This window comes from Triturus cristatus, chromosome 8, assembly GCF_964204655.1.
Source record: "Triturus cristatus chromosome 8, aTriCri1.1, whole genome shotgun sequence".
In the NCBI taxonomy this organism is placed as follows: Eukaryota; Metazoa; Chordata; class Amphibia; order Caudata; family Salamandridae; genus Triturus; species Triturus cristatus.
In genome coordinates, this window is record NC_140591.1 from 693,241,547 (window position 1) to 693,264,581 (window position 23,035).

The 23,035-nt window shown below is 47.5% G+C and overlaps 1 protein-coding gene across 1 annotated transcript in view; it reads left to right on the plus strand.

The window, feature by feature from the left end:
• Positions 1–3,658: 3,658 nt before the first annotated feature.
• Positions 3,659–23,035, plus strand: part of TEX30 (testis expressed 30) — a 292,549-nt gene continuing 273,172 nt past the window's right edge. Inside the window, exon 1 of the mRNA XM_085622100.1 lies at positions 3,659–3,761. Coding sequence (XP_085478226.1) covers positions 3,744–3,761 — 18 coding nt within the window. The 5' untranslated portion in view covers positions 3,659–3,743. The remainder of the gene's footprint in view (positions 3,762–23,035) is intronic.

A 23,035-nucleotide genomic window follows, 5' to 3' on the forward strand; every position in this document is an offset into this window, starting at 1 on the left:
GTCTTAATGACCAGCGACGAACAACGACCGGAAGCAGAAAGGCTGAAGAGAGAGTTTCCCAAAGTGTTCGGAGGCAAAGTAGGAAGACTAACAAAATTCACGCACAGGATCGATCTCAAGATGGATGCCCGACCAGTGTGTCACAAAGTGAGGAACATCCCGCTAGCCATCAGAGAACAGGTGCAACATGAACTTCATAGACTGGAAGAAAACGGCATCATAGAACCGATAACGAGTGCCGAGTGGTTGGCTCCATTGGTGGTCGCCATGAAACCAAATGGAAAAATACGTCTGTGTGTGGACCTGAGAGAGCTGAACAAAAATATCATAGTGGAAAGGTTTTCTTTGCCAAGGATAGACGAGATGCTAGCCAAAACCAAAGGAGTAAAGTGGTTTTCGACAATTGATCTCACGTCCGCCTACCACCAGATCGCACTACACCACTCATGCAGGAAGCTAACGTCCTTCATAACCCCCTTTGGTTGCTACCAGTTCCGCAGGATGCCTTTCGGGCTGGCCTCGGCGGCAGCCGTATTCCAGAAGTTAATCCACAGACTATTTTGCAAGATAGAGGGAGTGCAATACTTTCAAGATGACATTCTGATAATGGGCATGGACAAGGCGGACCATGACACCAAGTTGTCCACTGTCCTACAGGTGCTGGAACGCAACGGACTCACGGCAGAATGGGAGAAGTGCCGGTTTGGGATGACATCAGTCACATACTTGGGGCATGTGATCAGTGACCAAGGGATCACCCCCAAACAGTCCAACGCCAAGGCGATATGAGATGCTCCGCCGCCCAAGTCCAAAGAAGATGTAAGTTTGTTCCTAGGCATGGCTGAGTTCTATAGAAAATTTGTTCCACACTTTGCTACGAAGACACACCACTTGCGACAACTCATACGGAACAAAACCAAATTCGAGTGGACCAAGGAAACACAAGAGGAGTTCCAGAGGATAAAAACGGACATCAGCACAGCCGTCCCGCTGAGCGGATATGATCCATGAGCCGGGACAGTTCTGACAACGGATGCCAGTGAGCGAGGTCTGGGAGCAGTCCTTATGCAGGAATCGGAAGGTGGAGAACTGTCTACCCTTAGCTTCGCATCCCGATCGCTGTCTCCCACGGAGCAAAAGTACAGCGTCATAGAAAAAGAAATGCTGGCGGTAGTATGGGCCATGGACAAGTTCCGTCAGTTCCTATGGGGAACGAGATTCCAACTGAGGACAGACCACAAGCCTTTGATCAAAGTACTCACATCGTCAGGACATGCCACAGCGACGCCCCGCATCGCGAAGATGACGCTGAAGTTGTTAGACTACAGCTATGATGTGGAGCACATCCCAGGGCAAAAGAACAAAGTAGCCGACTACCTTAGTCGAGCGTCGGCCATGGAGGAGGCTCCTAAGACGTCGGATGACAAGGACTGTAAAGTAGCATTCATGGGAGATCACGAACAAGTAATAAGCAAGCACAAATGGAGGGAAGCATACGAGACAGACACAGAGGTTGGCCAGAGAAGAAGCACATGGGGGCAACGCTCAGGAAATTCTTTGAAGTAAGAGAGGAGTTGTCTGTTTGTGACCAAGGGATTTTCCTGAGGAGAGGGGAGAAAGTAGTTCCCCCTAACAAGTTGATCCCACATCTTCTGACTCTCATTCACGAGGGCCACCTGGGTAATGTCAAGACAAAATTGAGAGCAAAGCAAGTGTATTGGTGGCCGGCGATGGACAACCAGATAGAGAGGCATGTGCGGGAGTGTAGCCAATGTCAAAGAGCGGACAAATCCCTGAGCCTAATGCGACCATCCCTAGGGAAGTTTGACAACCCAGTGAACCCTTGGGAGGTCCTAGCCATAGACATCCTGGGCCCTATACTGGACAATCAGGGCATCCAAAAATACGTGTTGGTACCTGTAGATAAGTATTCCAAGTGGCCGGAGGTGGACGTACAAGAAGATATGGATACGGACAAGATACTAAAGTTCCTAATGGCGGTCTTTCTTAGGGAAGGCATACCACGTTCCCTCCTAAGTGACAATGGGCCTCAATTTGTGTCAGACAAATGGAACACATACATGGCAACGAATGGCATAAGGATTAAACACACGTCTATATACCACCCCGCAGGGGATGGTCAAGCCGAAAGATTCAACCGTGTCATTATGGTGTCAGTACAGGCAGCGATTGCGAGTGGAAAAGACTGGGAAAAGGAACTGAAGAGCATGTTGTGGGCGTATAGGATCACACCTACCAGCACGGGGTACAGCCCCTTCCAGATCCTAAGGGGTAGAGACCCCTTCACGAAAGATAATGTGGCTTGGAAGGAGCGTACCATCATGAGCAAGTGGTCTCCTGCAGTAGTACGCCACAATCTAGAGAAAGCTCAAAAGATATATGCCGAACACTACAACAAAAGGAAAAATGTCAAAGAGACGGAGCTGGAGAAAGGAGAGTGGGTTCGCGTCAAGTTGGCCCAGTTACGAAGGAAGGGGGACAGCAAATTCAGTGCACCGATGCAGGTGGAAGAAGTTTATAACCGATCAGCCCTACTCAGTGACGGGAAGGTGAGGTCACAGGACCGTATGTCCAAGTGCAACAAGATCATGCAATGGAACGGAAGGGAAAGAGGACCAGTGATACAGTCCCGGACTCAAGGGGCAGAGACTCTACCGGTGGACAATAACACAAGCAACCCAAGAGAAGGTGGAGGAGATGCGGAAGTACATGATGATGATGTACGGGGTAACTCCGAACTTTGGGGAAGTGGTTGTGGATCTCCCGGCACGGGAGTTCTCCCAAACCCCAATGGAGGAGATGCGAGAACCTCCCAAGAGAGTGCCGTTTCCCCCTCATGCACTCCTGTGAAATGTACTCGGAGTGGAAGAACAGTGGTGAGACCTTCAAGGTTTAGAGACTTTGAGATGGGAGACGGAAGGGAGTATGCACGCAAGTAACAGTTTTTTGTTAGTGTTACATGGGGAAAAAAGGGGAGATATGTAGAGTTGCGCTCTAGTCGTCGCGCTGACGCGATGACGTAGGCGCGCGGCGGCCATTTTGGCGTTCAGTAAGTGCCGATCCCGCGTACGGACAAGACGGCCTCCGGCGCGCTCCACGCGGTTATACTTATGCCTAAAGTTAATAAAGGTATCGTTCAGCACCGCTATCCTGTGTGGCCTGGTACTTCTTGCCCCTACAAGCTCCCCACTACAAATAACTCAAACTTTCAGTAATGCGAGACCAATTGCATTGCAAATGCTTGTTTTTATTTTCCATTCATTGCACTGCAAATGTCCCAGCTGGCGAACTCATTTGTGATTCTGGATGGTTTAGAACAAAAACGTTGCTTCTTCTGGATTTGGCGCATACAAAATATGGTCACTTTAACCACGAGACTCCCAGCCAGCCTTCCCTTATCCCCCCAGCCCACTGAGTTCGCCAGGACCGCCCATTCGTTCTGAACTTTGACAGTCACGCCGCTTTGCAACTCCTTCCTGAATTAAACACCTCCTGCGACCGTCCGCACAACTACGTGCTCTAATCTGCCTCTGGGAATGGGATACGAATACGGCCGTGGGTCTACATACTTTGCCAAAACCGCACAGACATAGGAAGTAATTTACGTGACGTATTTATCACGTGATGATGCATTTTTGAAAGGGGGGCGTGGCTGTAATGGAACCGGTGCTCTCTGCTGCGATTGCTGTGCTGGAGGCTGGGGCTGGTGAATGTGAGGCGGCATGGCAGAGTGCACGGAGGTACTTATACATTCCCGTTGTGCGCTTATGAGTCAGCCTGATGTTTAACCAACGTTTACAGTTCTATACAAATGTTGTAGTTTTACTGTTTTCATCGGGAATCAAGCTCCTGCCCAAAGTAGTGTGCGTGTAGATAAGTGGCTTACTTGAGATCGTAATAAACAAATTCAGGTACTAAAGTAGGCGCATATGGTCTCTTGCAAATGAGGGAGCGCTTTTAATTCGTGGACGTGGAGAATCAACTTGCCTGTACGTCAGTGCAAGATTAACTAATCATTTATGGAAGCTTAACTCATTCATGCCACTATACCCGATTCAGACGGGAGACTACCGATGTTTATGGCACACATTGATTTCTTTTGTCTACCCCCCCCCCCCCTGAAATAGCCTACAAGTCAATCGAAATACGTTCTCCCGATTATTGACTTTAATATCCCACTTTTTTCTTTTAACATTTTGGCATGTATGGCTTGTAAAAAATGAAATTAAATAAGCAGACATCGCTATACATTTTCTAATCCACACGAACTCCCAAGTATATCTCTCCACCTACCCATGCCTGCTCAGAACTAGTAACAATGTAAGTGGACTATGATCATAAAAATACGACAGACGAACCTACTGAGCTTACAAAGATGCCAGCTTAGTGAAAACCATATACTGCATGCCTCTCTCTGACACTTCCTCACCCATCATATCAATAAGTTTCTGTTCTCATAACACAATAAATTAACCTCCTGTCATCCCTCATGGCATGGAAACATCTCCCACATAGGTTCAAAACAAAGACAATACACTTTGAGCCTCACACCCTGCACTGTGTAGCTTGCTGCCAATGTAGTCAAGTGCTTCATAGAGGTAGTAAGTGCTAAATAAGTGTTACAATCAAATAACTAAAAGTGGATGCTAGTCTCTGTTCTGGAGACCACAGGCCAGACAGAGGCTATTGGGCCCAGCTGTGATGACTGAGGTTATTTACCACAGATGCCCAAGTGTCTTTTCCTAATGATTAGCTGACTGGGCCAGGTACAACCTTTTCTGCACTTGGCTCTCAGCATTCGGAAACTTCTCAGGGAAGTCATGTGGGATGCAAGAGATCAACAGTCGACCAACTGGCACAAGAATATAATGTACGTCCCAGTGCTTCTCTTTTATGGTAATAGAAAATACTTTAATATCACTGCACTGTTTCTACTACACAATTAAATGGGTATAATGTACAACGTTGTGCTAAGCTGCTTTCTAACAATAAAGGACAGCACTCCCTCCTTCTTCCCAGTAATCATTTTGAACCTTGCTATGGAGGTCCTACTATTATCAACCCTGACCCTCTACAGATTTTGGCAAAGATTAGGCTCAGGTGTATAAGGCTCAAAAAGTTCTCACTGATTCAATGAGCAACTCCGTTCAATGTCTTTATCGTTGTTTTTCAAATAGTCTGAAGCAAGTGTTGAGCTTACCCCTTGCGCCTTAGTCTCTGGTCTTCCTGGTACATGGTGTGGGCTAGGCCTAGCAGTATACCTACTTCGATCACAGTTGTCTGGACTGTGTGGAGAACTCGGATTGCATCCTGCCCTCACTTCTTGAGCCTTTGTTAGTGGGAGAGCTGTGGCGATAGCCTTGCTTAGACAAAGTTTCTGCAGGACAGTCTCGGGGGAGGCTGGCGTGGGCAGCAGCCCCCAACTTCAATAGTTCTGTCCTTCTGTTCAGCTGCAGTCCAGCGCTCAGCAGTGGCAGTTTCCGGCCTCTAGGGTAAGCACCTCATGGTGGTGCCTTTAGGGGCAATGACGTCCCCGAGCCCTAACAGAATTTTCCACTTTGACTGCGATGTGGTTTCTTCTTCCTCACTGGCAACAGCACCAGTCTATTGAGCATGTTGCAGACTGCCAGGCTACATGATCAGTCATGCTCTAGTGAAAACTTGGTACAACTTAATATCAAACTACGAAGAGAGACCAGGGTACCCTTTTCCAGCACATGTCACTCCTAGATTGCTCGCTTTCTCTGGGGCTCCTCATGCTAGGAACACACTAGGCTTCTCCTGCAGAGCCAGACACAATCTGTCTCTCTCTCTCTTAGTAGACCGACAGGCTTCTAGGCTCTTTAAGCAGACCGTCAGCTTCTCCAGCAGTATATGTCAATTTCAGATGGTGTCCCCTCTCTTCTGATAGACTGGCTCTTCATTAGACACCAGCTCTCGTTGCACAGCAACTCTTGAGTACTCTGTGGTCTACTTCTTTCTTGGCCAAGAAGAACTTGGAACTGGAAAAAAAGTGTGTGGGGGGGGGTTGAATCACAATATTATACAAATGTTCAAGACAGGCTGAGGATCCATTGTCTGACATTTCAGAACTGGTTTGGGTTGCTTCCCTTTTTAATGCCTCTTCCAGGCTGCTATTCAGACACCGCCTTTGTGCAAAATGATGTCTCTCAGAGCACATAGCAATTGGGCTGGCTTCAGGCAGCAGTATCCAAAGCATGGGTACAATGATTTGAGAGATCTCTGCACTAGGCTGTCATCAGCATTCCTATCATAGACTGGCAAAATGGCAGGCCCTACCTAGATATTTTCTCACTTTGAAAAACAGAAACTGCAGTCTCACCTCTTACTCCTTCCATCTACCAAATGGCAGTGCTCAGGAAGAACTAATCAGAAGTTTGTAGTATTCTGCCCTTGTTATTGTTATGTGATTTACACCTCCTGCTCAGCCAGTGTTTGTGCTGTGTGCTCAATAGATTGTTGGAGTCATGATGTGCCTCGGAATGTTGGGAGACTGTGAGGTGAAGTGACAGTTGAGCATGGACTGAGCAGCAGGCAGGCTGCTCCTGGTGGGGCTGCTTGACAAGATCTTATCTACTTGTAACTATCTACAATAAAGCTTCCTGAATTACATCTTACCTGCGTGGACCTCCTCACTACATTTATTTGGTGATGAGGATGGGATTACCTTCCTGTACAGCGCTGTGTTCGTGCTGTTTTTCGTCTCTTCCCCAGGAGGTCATCAGTGTTGGTGGGTGCATTCAGTCTTCTCTTCGAAACGCTGGCATTTCCCTAGTGCTCCAATGAGGTCTCTTAAACAAACGGCTGCTGAATATAGTAGTACTATATTGTGACTATTCTTCTTGGGCCCACAACAGACTCTCTGTGTACTGCCCTCCATTTCCTCTGTGGGTGCCACTATCACGTTTGACTACCACTACAATTTGCCTGAACCCATGGACGTTTCCAGTGTGTGACACGACTACGGTGACACGCACACCTTTATCTTTGACAGTCAGCAAACGTTAATGTGATGCAGTAATCTAGCCAATTGTATGATTTGCTGTGTTTACACCATATGCATACACATAGGGGTGAGAATAGGTACTAGCCCCATTTGCTCACTACACACTTGCCTACATGGGCTACATTCTGCGTTCATGGACTCTGGGTACACTCCTTCAGAGGTTCATTGTTTGTTTTACATGTGTACTTTTCTACACTTTATTCTTCCCTACACAGGGATGGCAATGGGTTCTAGCCCCATTTGCTCACATACACGTGCCTACACTGGCTACTTACGGTTTTCTCCCTTACACAGGGGTCTCAGTCCCATTTACACAAGCTAACCACCCTTACATCTCGGGGAAGGTCATTGGGTTTCAGTCCCATTTTCTATTACACTGTTACCCTCACACAGGGTGTGTTGTATAGGTTTTCTTCCCATTAACACATTTCACAGTGTGTAACCCCTATAGGGGGATTATACTTACACGGGCTATCGTTTCATGGGTTTTAGTCTCATTTACATTACAGACCTCTCTCGCGTATTAGGGTAGGTCATGGGTTTTTTCCCATCTCCACGTACTCAGTTACGATGTTACATTGTCGATTTGTAAACCCAACGAAATGCTTTTATCTTTATTAATCGTCATTTTGAAAATAGGGGAGGATAAGTGATACTGTTTGTATTTACTTCGCTTCTTCTCTGTTTTCTCCGGTTCAGATTTCCTTGTGATGTTCTTTTTCATCCCTGGAATCTGGACTCTACACTTTTGCTGTTATTCTTCCTTTGTCTCTAGTCTTTCCTTTTCTCCAGTGCTCTTCTTGCTCTTCCTTGTTCAGGAGGAGTTCTTTCCTTCTCTTTTTCGTGTGTTTGGGTGTAGTCTTCTGTTCAGTTCCTGTTGTGCCTTATCCTTCCTTCCTTGCTTGCCTGCCTGGCCAGTGGGTGCGTTCGGGGGTAGTCTTTGGTGCGTCTATGTCTTTCTGTTCACTTGTTTATTTCGCATCATCTCTACTTTCCTCTCCATTCTAACTCTTTGTCGGAGAGTATGCGTCATTTCTATTCATGTATATTTAGTCTTCGCCTCATCCACGTTTTCTTTCACCTATCTTTTCGCTCTCTCCTGTTCGGTCACTTTTTTGCTTCCTTATTGTATTTCGTTGTTGGAAAGTTTGGGTCTTTCCCATTTGTGTACGCTTGCTCTTTGCTTCCTCCTCGTCGTCTTCCACCTGTCTCGTCGCTCTGCCTTTCTTGTTCTCTTTGCTCTGACATTTATTCTGTTCCATCGTTGTTCTTCCTAGTTATTCCTTCCTTGGTTCTCTCTTGTTACAATTTATTCATGTACAGGACTTGTGCTTCTCTTATGTAAGGAAAGGGGATATGTAGTATTCTGCCCTTGTTATTGTTATGTGGTTTACACCTTCTGCTCAGCCAGTGTTTGTGCTGTGTTCTCAATAGAATGTTGGAGTCATGATGTGCCTCGGAATGTTGGGAGACTGTGAGGTGAAGTGACAGTTGAGCATGGGCTGAGCAGCAGGCAGGCTGCTCCTGGTGGGGCTGCTTGACAAGATCTTATCTACTTGTAATTATCTACAATAAAGCTTCCTGAATTACATCTTACCTGCGTGGACCTCCTCACTACAAGGTTCTTTGCTAAAAAGACCCCCATGGAATTTCTAAAGGTAGGCCTCTCTCCAACCTCTTCACTTCAGTGTTTAAGTCTCCACCCTTCAGCCACAAGAATGTAGCAACACTTCCACTATCTGGGCAAGCTATGCTCACCATCCATCTGGTGACAGGCTAAAAGCAAGGGAATCCAAATTAAATCCCAGTAGCCCACTACTCAGACTCACAAAATACACCGAGTCCTACTTCCATACAAGTGCTACATATGTACTTCACATACAAACACACACTTGTCATGCACCCGGAAAGTCACCACAAGATTCTTTGTTTCACATAACTGTGGCACTTTACACAGGAGGGATCAGTAAACCAAACTCTCACTGATGTACAGAAAAAGGTCTGGTCATGCTATGAATTAATCGAACACAGTACTGTCATCACTCTTTGTGATGTACCTAGTGCATGGACAGGAGTACTCTGCTGTTTATGAGGACATACTTTGTGCGCATTTCTAGGTCACGGGACAGATCATAGACCTTTCATTTTCAGGGACAGGCCTAGGCCATTGCGTGTACGCTAAATTAGGATGATGCCAGTGCAAAAACAAAAGTCAGGATGCCAGTCTCACATGCATTCGAGCTTTCGGGGCAGGGGAACATGCCTGTATACCACACGGGGACATTTCTGTCCCAACGACGGACAACTGCATAGCCATGTTCATATGGATATGTATCTGCAGGCAGATAGCCACCCATATGTGGCTACTTTTACACAAACTAAATAAACGTTCAACCACATTGGTGACCAATATACTTCACTGACTATATTTGGCAATTTTGTGTGTCCAAAAAGTGGTAGGATTTTACGTTTTACATTACAATGCTGCTGATTACCATAATCATGACTATAATCATGATGAGATCACCTTCATGGCTGTTTTCCAATATCTCAGTCTTCTACACCACCTGCACAATTGTTCCACTATAGTTATACGACTAAACTATGGTCGAGATGGTAAGCTCTCCACTATTTCTTTTTTGTTTAAATCTTTTTATTGACATTTGTATTTTAACATTCCAGTACAACAATATGTCAAGAAACCACACTTGCCAAACGAATACAGTGCAGTAAGACATTGAGGTGTCTCTGATAACAATTCCAGTAGTGTGCCATAGTAGTTATGGTGTAGCGGTGGAATCAGCATTTGTGGAACGTTTGGGAAGCAGTGCGAGCAAATGTGTAGACCAAGCATCACTTAGCGAAGTGATGAAGTGTTCGCAATATTGCAACGTAGTGAACTGTGGGAATTTGGTACAACATAATGAGGACAAAATAACTTGACTAAAGGAAGGGGAGAACCGCCCGTGACCCAAGGCCCTGAAATATAAGGGCGACTGAGCGATTGCAGGTGCAGCACATGAAGACCCCCTGAGTACCATAGCCCCCAATCTGTAGCAAGCGGGAACTTGCGAAGTCCCAGTAAGTCCTCCCTTTGGAGTGCCATGCCCTCTGCCCTGGCCCAATTGAGCAGAGAATGTCTCCAGGCCAGTACCAGGGGCGCCATAGGATTTTTCCATCTTTTGGTGATCAAGCGATTTGCGTCAATTAAACCCAAATCTAAAAATTGTATAGCAGCCTTGAGATTCTTTCTCCTTTTGAAGAAATGTAATATGTATACCTCCCAGGAGAAGGGAACTACATGCTTGGTACGTTGCAGCAAGGTGGCTGCCACGTATGTCCAGTAATCACCCAGTGCAGCGCAGCGCCAAAGCATGTGGAGGAGGTCTGTGTTGGTCAGGTGACATCTGGAGCATACAACGTCTTCCCTGTGAAAGAGATTATTTATCTGAGCAGGGGAAAGGTACGCGCGATGAAGAATAAAATATTGGATCTGCCGGAAGCGCTGGTTGCATGGGATACTCGTGGGACCTTCTAATATGGCCACACATTCCTTCTCTAACAGGGGTCGACGTAGGTCTTTCTCCCAGTATTGTTTCAAGGGGATCAATGATCTTGCCATGTGTTGACGAAGTGAACCAACATATCAGGTGCCCCCCTGTGCCCATTATATGTAGGTATTGCAATAGGTGATGTGTGGGAGGTTCGGTTGCTAAGTTGCTCCACCTGGCTGAAAGTGAGGCTATGAGGGTGCGGTGCATCTGGAGTTGACCTGGGGGCAGGCCGTCGTCTGAGATAAGGTCTACATAGGGGAACAGCGCGCCATCCCTAAAGAGGTCTCCTACGTCATGTATATCCGCAGCCTCCCAGGCACATAGGTCAGCCGCTGTGACGTGTGATCTCCCCTTTGGCGACCCCAGTAAAGGGATGGCTGGGACATACAGTGTGGTGGCGCGAGTGTTGAATAAGCTTCTGCGGTAGTTGTGGAACGCTATGGAGAGCAACAGTGGGTCCAGTTTCCTGGGTCTATCACACAGGTGAAACAATAGAAGCAGGTCATAAAGGGGCATGGGAGGTTGCAGAGTGGCAGTGTCTGTTAGGTGTCGCAGTGCTAGCCATATGGCTATCCATTGCAGTTGAGCTGCTAAGTAATAATGTTCAAAGTTAGGCATTGCCAGTCCACCTTGTCCAACCGGGAGATATAACTTCCTGATGGAGACTCTGTGCCTAGATGTGCCCCAAAGAAAGTCCCGGACTCTTGCCTCAATTTTTTTAAATAAAAGAGGTGGAATGTAGAGAGGCAGAGTAGCGAAATAGTAAAGTAGGTGCGGGAGAACCACCATCTTTGCAAGGGCCACTCTACCTGAGATAGACAGTGGGAGCGTCTTCCAGAAAGCCATCTGTGAGTAAATAGAGGAAGTGGCCCTAGTGATGTTTCTAGCAAATAGGTCGGTTTCAGTGAGGTAGATGTGGATACCCAGATAACGAAATGTACCTGTGCACCAGGATATTGGTATCCCTCCCAATGAATACCCTGGGTCTGCGGTGGACAATAAAAACAGGAAGAGAGTGGACTTCGCCGCATTAACCTTAAGGCCTGATACTGTGGCGAACTGTGACAGCCCTGAATCCAGTTTATGGAGAATGGCGTGAAGATCTTGTGTGTATAGTAAAAGGTCGTCGGCGTATTGGGAGACTGTATGTGTACTGTCACCCAGGGGGATGCCCATGTCCACCGGGCTCGAATAAGCGCCGCTAATGGGTCCACCACCAAAGAGAAATGAAGAGGGGAGAGTGAGCATCCCTAGCGAGTCCTGCGGCCCACCCGAATGGATTCTGATATGAAGGGCCCTGTTTTAACGCAAATTGTTGGGCGTTTATATAATAGCCGCACCATACTAAGAAAATAGGGACCTATGCCAAACCATGGCAGTACTGCAAAAATGTAGTTCCACTCCAGGGAGTCGAATGCCCTCTGAAGATCGAGGACAAGGCATCCCGAGCGAGGCCAGTCCAGGGGGCATATTCAGCAACCCGGAAGTTGCGACGAAGATTAAGCGCGGTGTTCCTGGCAGGGACAAAGCCATTCTGGTCTGTATGTACCAGGGAGGGGATGTAGGGGGCGAGCCTATTGGCGAGGGCTTTAGCTAGGATCTTATAGTCTGTGTTTAGGATCGCTAGGGGCCTGTAGGATCTTAGGGCTGTGGGATCTTTGCCAGGCTTTAGCAGGGAGACAATATTAGCTGTGCAGAGAGAGGGGGGAGGGCAGGCGGCATTGTCATGCGCTGCTGTAAAGAGCGCATGGAGACGGGGTACCAGAATCTCCACATAAGCCTTGTAGAACTCTGTGGGAAATCCGTCGGGGGCCCGGTGCCTTTCCTGATGTCAGAAAGGCAAGGGCTTCCCTGATTTAATCTTCGGTTAAGTGGGAGTTCAGTTCTTGAATATAGTCTATGGACTGTAAACAAATGAAATTTACTTAATTGAGAAAAGGGAGAAAACAAATAGATTGTATAGATTGGCCTTTTTGACATGATTCCCCTTTTTCAGACATATGTTATCTCGGTGATTATCCTGTACTGATCTTGGCCATGGAACATTCAAAATGTTGTGTTTTCTTTATTTTACTTTGTTACTTTTTCAATTTGTTATTCATAAAGAGGAAATATGAATTTCATGCTAATACTGTATCCTTTGCTTGTCATGCTATGTACTAGTATAGTCATTTATGAACAATACTACCTCTTTGAATTAAATATATTTATTATGGAATCAGATTGAGGTGCTCAATATAAATGAATGTGTTCCAAGATGGCCGCGATAGTCAATGGTGAAAGTCCTCTGTCAATGTTCATGCTTTTTATTGTAACACTCGTATTCACAAAAATGCATAAAAAGTAAAGGTTGTGAGGTGATCAACGTTGTGACAAAGGTGCTAGGAAGCACCAAAATGCGTTGGCGTTATGTGACTCTGTATTTTTAATAAATCGATCTACAACCAAACGCAAACACCAGGAGGACATATATATATATATATATATATATATATATATATATTACCTACTGGCGGTCGCCAGTAGGTAGTTATAGTTAGGACCCTCTTACCATAGGAAATCCGCAACATTCTATTTGGAACAACTTTGGCGCCGGTCGACGAATCCTCGTGAAATTTTCAAAATAGGTGGGGCGCTACGCTCCGCTCCTACCCTGAAAGTCTCGGGGGGAGAAAAAAGGGGGGTCCCAAAACGCGTTTTTCCCATGCATTTTTCCATAGGACCTTTAGACACAGCTACTGCCCGAACGGCTGAACAGAGTTACTTGAAATTTGGCAGAGAGGTAGTCCTCAGGTCAAGGAAGTGCCTTTTGTAGGTCTGGTGTAAATCTGTTCAGTAGTTCCTGAGAAAATAGCATTTAAATCAATATATATATCTGAGCCAGCTTACAGTGCGCTTACCGTGCGCTTACGGTAAGCTTACCGTACGCGTACGGTGCCGTGCGCGAGCGCGAATCTGATTGGCTGTTAGATCTTAGTAAACATTCGAATCGGTCGAAACCAGGAAGCGGCGGCCACCATTTTCTCTCTCGCACTCTGAGGGGGGGTGGAAAAACAAAGGCAAAAAACATGTAAAGGGGCTGTTTAGACAGCTCCTAACCACCTAGCCTTGATGAAGGTGTCCCCAAAGATCCCCCAAGGCCAAAAAGTCAATTTTATTTTTTTTGAAAATTTCGCCGATTACGCTTACCGTACGCGTACGGTAAAAATTTTATTAAAAATAAAAAATTATCCACATTCACCACCCCGGGTGCAAATGGTGCCCGAAGTGCACCATTTGTGCATGATATATTTTATGACAGTGGAAATTCTAAAGATTACCTTTCACCACGAAGCGCATAATATGTCCTCCATGTGCGCACGGTGCGCGAAGCGCATCGTGCGTACATGGCCCATATAGCGTAACGTGGGCACGCGGTGCGCGTAGCGCACCGCGTGCCCACCGTGCGTGCACGGCACTAACTGAGTAAAGTGGGCGCGTGGTGCGCGCTGCGTTAAGTGGGCGCGCACGCCACGAATGGCGTAAAATAACTTAACATTTAAAAAAACGTACAAATTCACTGAAAAAACCATAGGTTTCACACACGTTATAGTTAGGAATTAGCATTTAAAAAACCTTGCAAATTCACTGAAAAAACCATAGGTTTCACACATGTTATAGTTAGCTGGACATTTTACTGATAAAAAACCATTGAAATTCCCCCGTTATAGTTAGTGCAGGCAACTATAACTCACGCGACCGCAATCCTCTGAACTGAATTACACAAAATTTGGCAGGAAGGTAGATCTTGGTCCGCAGTTTTTGCTTATTTGTGATTTGGTGTAAATCCGTTCAGTAGTTTTTGAGAAATTAAGTTTTAAAAATATTTGTTTATCTGGACAGTTGGGTCCGCAAGAGTCTTGCAAAAGTTTCGCAGGAGCGGCAATTTAAAAACAGAATGTTCTGACTGTCCGAAGGAGCTTTTTTCCTCTTTTTGGGAATTTTTTCCCCTTGGGCCATCTTGCTTCAGTGGGAGTCAGACTCTTGCAGGAGCTATCGCTAAGTTTGGCTCCCAGCAACATGAGAAAAATGTTGCTGGCAGCCATTAAAGGACTTGTGGACTTAGTCCACTATCCTGAAGTAAATAAAAAAAAAAATCTATGTGGGCAGGATAGGGATACTTTGCCCCCCTAGACCCCACGTGAATGACCCAAAGGAACCACAGCTGGGCATTGAAGAAAAAAAAAATCAACAAATTTTGCCGCAGTGGTGCAGGACTCCTGCGGGATCGTGGCAAAAAAAAATTCTTTAAAATGGTGGCTGCCATATAATTATACTTAGATGGGGAGGGGGTGTCAGTAGGGTCGCCCTCCCCAGCCCATTTAAGACAACGGGGAGCCCATACCCGGGCCGTATATATCTAAGAGTAGGGAGGTGTGAGACTCCCCTTTCAAGCCGTTTTCGGCCCCAGGGATTCCATCCCCCAAGACCCAATCTAATTATTAATAGGAGGGGGTGTGGCCACCTTTTCCGAGCCTTGTTAGGCCCCGGGTACCCCATCCACAGGGCCAAGTGTATTTCATGAGGGGAGCGGGTCCCGTGGCCCTTCCTCCCCAAGCCCTAAAAAGGCCCTGGGGATCCCATCCACCGGAGTCAGCTCACTGGGACACAGTGGTTTCCTTGCCCGCACTTTAAAATCTCCTTCCAAATGGGAGCAAACACAAAATCAGCTCCCAGCGGGCGGGAGCTTTAAAATTGCTCCCGCCGGCTGGGAGCAGACTTGAGATCTGTTTCAACAGATTGCTCCTGCCTGGAGGGAGCAGCATAAATAGCTGCTCCCTTGGGTGGGAGCAATGGCGGCTCCCACACCAATATGTGCTTGGTGGATGCCCCTGGTGGGCACTGGGGCACCCACCTATTTAAAATGGAGTTCCCTGGCGAATGGGGTCCCAAGGGCCTAATAAGGCTTGGGGAGGGATGTCACATGGCCCCCCTCTCTTTCTAAATAAGGCACGGCCCAGGGGGTGGGGTCCCTGGGGCCCAAGAAGGCTCAGGAAGGGGGGACACATGTCCTTCCCCTTTTTATCAAATTTGGCACCGGGGTGTGCGGTTTCCAGGGCCCAAAAAGGCATGGGGAGGCTGCATGCCCCCTCCCCTATTTAATCAGCTGTGGCCTAGGAGATGGGGTCCCCGGGCCTGATAAGACTCGGGTAGAGGGCCGTGCTGCCGACCTCCCCTTTTAAACAAAAAATGGTTCCATTGTATGGGGTCTCCCGGGCCTATAAAGGGTCAGGGAGGGGGGGGGGGAGCCATATGGTCCCTTCCCTTTTTTTATAGGTTTGGCCCTGGGGGATGGGATCCCTGGTCCTAATAAGGCTAGGAGAGGGAGGCTGCACGCCAACCGCCCATGTTTAATTGTATTTGGCCCCGGTGAATGGAGTCCCTGGGGCCAGTTAAGGGTTGGGTCTGCATGCCCTACGCTCCCCTTAATATGTTTGGCCCCAGAGGATGGGGACACCGGGGCTCAAAGTCCAACCCTATCAATAGCACGGCAAAGGTAGTGCACTGTGTGGTGTTGGAAGCCTGCTGGGGGATTGTCCACAGGGCCTGGTGGCACGGGAAGACCTGTGACCAAACCCCCGCTGCGCACGGCCATCTGCCTACGGGGAGTTGGAAGCAGGGCCTGCAGCTAACCCCACGCAGCTAACCCCACGCAAAGGCCGTGCACAGCGTGGGGTTGGCTGCCTGCTGGGAGTTGGATACAGGGCCTGGCTGCAAACCTGACTCTGCGGCCAACCCCACGTGTTATGAAAACTGTGAACAGCATGAGGTTGGTTGCCTGCGGGGGACTTAGCTACCACCAGGTGGGTTGGTCACAGCCCCATTGGTTGAGGCTGTGCACAGTGTGTGGTTGGCTGCCTGTGCGGGGTTCGCCACATGGCCTGCCCGGAGGCCAGCCCTGCAGGTGGGGGGTTAGCTTTATTTATTGTAATCAAGTGTTGCTTTATGTTAAAAAACTGCTAGAAATTCAATGAAAAAAGCGCATAGCATTGATATTCGGGCTCAGGTATCCCATCATCTTGGTCGAATACATATATATAAAAGGGATATGAGAGTTATATATATCAAGTGCAGCCCCCTCTCTGAACCTTAATTGACCCCGGGAACCTCATCCCCCCCAGCCAAATACAATTTAACAGGGGCGGAGGGCGTGCTGCCCCCTCCCTGAGGCTTAATAGGGCCATATTCCTGGGGCCAAATACAATAAAAAATTGGAAGGAAGGAGGCCGTACTGCCACACTCTCCAAGCCTTCTTGGCCCCAGGCCTCATGAGGTCCTGGGAACCCCATCCCTCAGGGCCCATATATTTTAAAGGAAGGTGGCACATGGCCCCATTCCTGAGCCTAATTAAGGCCTAAGGACACCAAAACCTTACAGGTAACCCATCTTCTGAAGCAAAACAAGCGCAGTTTAGTACCTGGTGTTCACAGTCTTGTATATTATGTAGAAACTGTCATACCCAAGACGATTGTCTAATAACTCAAGGCTGCATACAATACTTAATGTTTTAAATAGAATCTTTTTTTTTAATTATAACAAATTTCATTGATGTTTTTGGCGGTACATCACAGCCAGGAATGCCAATCACATACATCAGGTTGTAGTACATTGCAGAATATTAACCATGTTTCAAAACATCACCTAAGGAAAAAAAAAAAAAGAAAACCATGGCACAGACCATACACCACTCCCAGCCCCACGAGGAATATCTGTCAACAGCATTGGGATGTCGGGATCTACAAACTATATGGATGTCCATGTCCATATTAGCGTATTTCATGCTCGATGAGGGATTCTGTGAGACGCGTGGCAGACCTTAGTATGCTTCTGCTGGCAACCCCGTGCCCCGACCTGAACACCGCTAATTGCATCCCTATGCATTTGTCCGCTGCACGTTTCCACCCACTGAGGTACCCATCCAGTGTTGGACAATGTCACGCTTGGCCAGGGTGAGCCCTAGGAACAGGAGATGTTGCTTATATATTGAAATTAAAGCTTCAATGGTGGACTTTTGGCTCTGCACCACATGCCAGTTTCATCAGTGAGTGATCATGTGCACTTATACCCCAGCACCAGCTGTTGCGTGGCGCCTCTGTGTGTGTCAACACTTGGACGTTCACACACGGATACTCTCGGACGAAGAGAATAGAAAATTGGTTTTGGGCGTTACACAGCCCTGGGAGCTTTCCCTTGCATCCAGCGCATCACACTGGATGGGGGACCTTGGATTTTAACAACACAGAATGGATACTTTTGTGTTTTTAAGTCCTGATGAAGTTCTCCTTGTGGGAACGCAATGCGTTGGCTGAACTGTTCATGCTATTAACCTATGGAAAGGGTTAAAATTGAAATAAAGGCATTTGAAATAATTTAAGTGTCTTTGACATCTTTGCCTGGTGCACCCCCATTTGTAGCTGCCATGTTGCTTATATCTACTTCCCTCGATCCCATCTGTACTGTGTGAGAGGAACAACTTGGGTTCAAAAGGGAGCCGTCAGGACAGCACGTGTTCTAGACAGGAGGTAACGTTACGCCAGAAGAGCTGGAGTGGCCTGCAGCTCCATACTGTATGGAGGAAGGTCCCTTCCACTTCGTCACATCTAAGACAGGTGGAGGACTATTTAACACCCATTCGCCAAGGGCGGGACCTCGTGTAGTACGCTCTGTGCATGCATTTGAATTGGATTAAGCGAAACCGTGTTGCAATGGTGGCACCATGGGGGTTCGCCAGTGCCTCCGTCCAGTTGTTGTCTCTAATGTTTCTCTCCCACGCCTCTCACAGCGTACCGAGTGTAGTTTGGTTATGGGTGACTAGTGTTTGGTAGATTTGCCTAATCTTATGGGTACCCATATCTCCCATCAGTAGTCGCCCTTCAAGTGGTTGAAACTCCAGCAGGTCTGTAAGAAACCGAATGTATGGTGTCAGTGCATGTCTGAGCTGTAAAGACCATCTGTAAAACTGGCTACGGTGGAGTTGATATTCCGCTTGTAGCTGTTGAAAGGACTTGAGCATTGTCCCTTTCATTATGTCCCCAAGTATGGAAAACCCTATAAGGTCCCATTTCAGAACCCTGGCAATGCACCGGCCTGCCGAAGGTAGGTTCTATGCCAAAGTGGGGGTCGCTTGTGTCGGCCACCCTCCCCTTCTCATCCTTCTGACTGCGTTGCCATAGTTGGATTACCACTTTACACACTGGGGGTAGCTGATCTATATTTGTATGACTATAAAGAATGTCTAACAAAGCTTGGGAACCCATCGCTTGTCTCTCGATTGCGAATGCCGGGTCATTCTGCACTATACCACTAGTCGTTTATACTGAGAAGGTGGGAAGCAGAGTAATAGGCTATACGCGTTGCCCCCGCAATAGGTGGACGGAGTGCAAGTCCGGACAGCGACCCTCACAGCCCCACCACCCCATAAGATATAACTAAGGATTGCATTAACCTGCTGGAACCACGACTGTGGGATAGCGTAAGGGAAGTTTTGGAGCAGAAACAGTATCCTTGGAAATGGCGGACCGCCCGAATAAGGATAGAAGTAGAGGCGACCACACCTTCACCTCGCCTCAGAGACTTGGTATAAGAGGATAAATATTGTGTGACTAGGAGAGGGTCGGGCAGGGTGAAATATATACCCCCCGATACTAGAACCTCTCTGTGGCATGGGTCAGGTGGGTCGCCCACGTGTCCCTTCCTTGGTCCCCACAAACTGGGAATAGTACCGATTTCGCCGGGTTAGTGCAGAGTCCAGAGGTTTCCCCGAATATGCACAGTATTTGCAGAATTCGTGGACCAGAAAACCTGGGTCCTTGAGGAAGAATAGGGCGTCGTCAGCGTATAATGCGATCCTATCGCTTGTCTCCGTGGTCCACTGGAACCCAAGCACCATGGAGTCCCACCTCACCCATGTGGCCAGCAGCTCAATCGCCAGTGCAAATAAAAGCGGGGATAGTGCGCACCCATGTCTTGTGCCCCGGTGGATTGGGACCCGATCTGATTGTGCCTCAGCCACCCGCATCGAGATGGAGAGGTCTGTATAGAGGAGGCAAATATATGACAGGAATCTCAGACCAAAGTTGAGAGCTTGTAGGAGAAGGAATAAGTAGTCCCAGCTAAGTGGATCAAATGCTTTATTGATGTTAGCTAATAAGAGTGCTTCTGCGCGGCCAAGTTCCGGTGCCTTTGCAAGGGCATTGTGTACACGCCAAATATTTTGAAGCGTGGATCGGTGCGGCATGAAGCTAGCTTGGTCGGGGTGAACGAGCTCGTGAATATATGTAAAAAGACGATCTGCAAGAACCTTGTCCAGAAGTTCAGCTTCACAATTTAGTAGTGAGATATGGCGATATGAGGAGGGGTCCTCCGAGACGTCCGGAATTGAGCAGCACCACAATTTCTGCATTTTGCCAGTCCAGTGGGAGGATCTGTTGCTCACTGACTTCTTGAAGCACTCTTAGTAAGTGTGGTCCTAATTGATTCATGTGATATCTTAGGAATTCACTTGGGAATCCGTTGGGGTCCAGGGCTCTGGCCCGACAGGGTGTTAGTGAGTTCTTCTATCGTGATCGTGCATCGAGTTGTTCGCGGATATGATAGGGATCTGATTTTGATGGTATGTCACTCAGATATTCACCAATCTGATCCTTGGATAGGACTTCTTGTTTTGCGTATAAACTCGAATAATAGGATGTGAACGCCTGGGCAACTGAGCAGGGGGTGGTGCATAGGTCACCTCCCAACGTTTCGCAAGGCCCGCACCAGGGTGGGGGTCTGTGTTATTTGACACAAAACTGTGTAGCACCCTGCTCGATTTATCTCCTCACTGGTATATTCTGGATTGGGTTGCTTGCCACATCTGTTGAGCCTCATTCGTGAGCAGCTGGCACAGCTGCTGTTGGACAAAAATGAGACGCACTTGGACCATAGCTCCCCTACCCTCTCTCACGTCGGCCTCAAGGGCCCCCTGCTGGGTCTCCAGATCCACCACCTGTGCAAGACGGCGGTATTTCTCACCCGCGCAGTAGCTAATGTCAACACACCATAAAGTGGGCTTCAGGGCTTCCCATAGTGTCATGCACGAAGGGGTGGTGTCAACGTTAGATGCCAAGTATTCCGTGACCGCCTGATGGAGGGTGGCTTGATAGGCTGGGTCTCGCAAGAGTCAGGGCGACATTCGCCACCTAAAGGAAGATGCTCTGGGTCCTGTATCTAGTCTCAGTGTCACTGGGGAGTGGTCTGATAGCCCCCGGGGCAGGATGGAGACCACTGTGACTCTGTGAATTTGCAAGAGTGGGAAGAATAGGTAATCTAACCTGGAGAGGGACCCGTGATTAAATAGAATCTTTGTCCTGTAGGAAACTTTTTCTGCAGAGCCAAAAACGTTTGTCAACATGCTGAACACAAGTCGTCAACTGTCACCTACACACAGTTACTCTCCAATACAAAGATTTTAAATGTGTTTGATACCTCTACTCACCTATGAAGAGCACATGCGTTTAGTAAACACTTACACCCCTTTGCTGGACACAGGCTGTACAAAATTAGGTAGAAAAGTAATATGGTATGTACCTGCCACTTGTAAACTATAAAACAAACTAAATACTAATTTATGATGCCATCAGTGATGTCATTTGAGATATCATCAGTGATGTCCTGGATATGTCTGTCAGGTGGGGGGCTTATGTTAGTCGTGATAATCTGAGATATCGAGGGCAGGTAAGTTCAGTGAATTTTGGCGAAAGAAGTTAAGGAATGGATGCCATATCTCCTGGAAGGTGTCTCCCTCCTACTTCGCAGCTGATGAAAGGCATTCCATACCCAGTAAGCCCCAGATCCGGTGAAGCCAGTTAAGCCTAGCCGGGGTTTTGTCAGTACCCCATTATGCTGGTATAGCTTGGTGTGCCGCTCAAAGTGCTAGGGTGATCTGCTTGCCTCTTCTTGACTTGAGCGGGTAGGTGAGTGGGTTGGGGAGGCCCAGGACAGTATAAGCAGGTAACCTGGGAAGCTGGGTAGAGAAGTGTGTGTGTCTATTTCGGTTAAAATTTCCTTCCAAAGTGTGCCATTTTGAGCAGTCCCAAAGTATGTACGTGAATGTACCTTGCTGTAAGCAACATCGTCAGCACTTGCTAGTTCTTGCGGGGTCTATCTTGTGTAAACAAGTTGGGGTAAGGTACCAGTAGGTAGCTATTTTCCCTGCTGTTTCGGTGCTTGAGGTATTAGGGGCTGAATGTCTAGATCTGTAATTATTATCTCTCCACTCCTTCTGGATCAATTCTCTACTCAGTTCCCGCTCCCAACGTTGTGAGCTGCCGGTTTTGTTTCCAACTCGGGGTCCATTAAAACTTTGTGCAAATCAGAGACTAGTCGCTTATTTGAGGTTCTACTGAGGAGCCATTTCTCAAAGATGGTTAAGTGCCTTTGTGCTGCTTCTCTAATTCCTTGTTTCATGAGCCAATGTCTGATTTGTGTGTAATGAAATCTTTCCCCCTCTGGGATTATGCCATCTGCGCTCAAGGAATTAAATGGTATGGGACCATCTATATCGAACAAATGGCCTATCGATCTACACTCCGGTTTTTGCCAGTCCTCAAATGCTCTGTGTTTCAGCCAAGTTGTGAAAGCCAGATTCCCCACTATAGGGGTCAGTGGAGACAAGTATGATGTAAGGACTTTCCTCGTTCCCACTAAGTCCCAAACCTTAAGAGTAGGGGCAGTGATAGCTGAGAGATACAGGCTGGGGGCACGACTAGCCTTATCTAAGAAGGGGATCTTCCACAGTGAGGGGCCTGCTAAAGCCCTATCCTTAAATAGCCAAGTTCTCTGACTCTGGCTGGGTCCATTCAACCAAGAATCTGAGCCGGGCTGCCTGGAAGTAGGCAACTATGGATGGGATCCCTAGGCCACCCTCTACCGGGTCTCTAACACTGATCTCTCTTCGCATTCTGGGTCTTTTATTAGCCCATGCGAAAGAGTGGAAAGCTTGCTGTAATTCTTGGAGCGCCCCCGGTGGAGACCAAAGAGGTATGGTCAGGAATATGTACAGTATTCTCGGCAAGACTGTCATCTTCAGGGCTACAATCCGCCTCAGCCATGACAATGTATATGGGTGCCATCTAGCGAGGTCTGTTTTCCTTTTACTCACTAGGTCTTTATAGTTAATCTTTGCGATATCTTGCATGGTTGGTGCTAAGTGAATCCCCAGGTATGTGATAGTTGATTGCCACGTAATCGAGTGTGTTTGTCAACTGGCCTTGCGTCTCTGAGGAGACTGACAAACTCAGTGCTTGTGATTTGCATATATTTATGCGGATCCCAGATACTTGACCAAACTGCTCTATTTCTGCAAGATAAAAAAGGAAGGGACACCTTCGGGTCTTCTAGGGAAGCTATAACA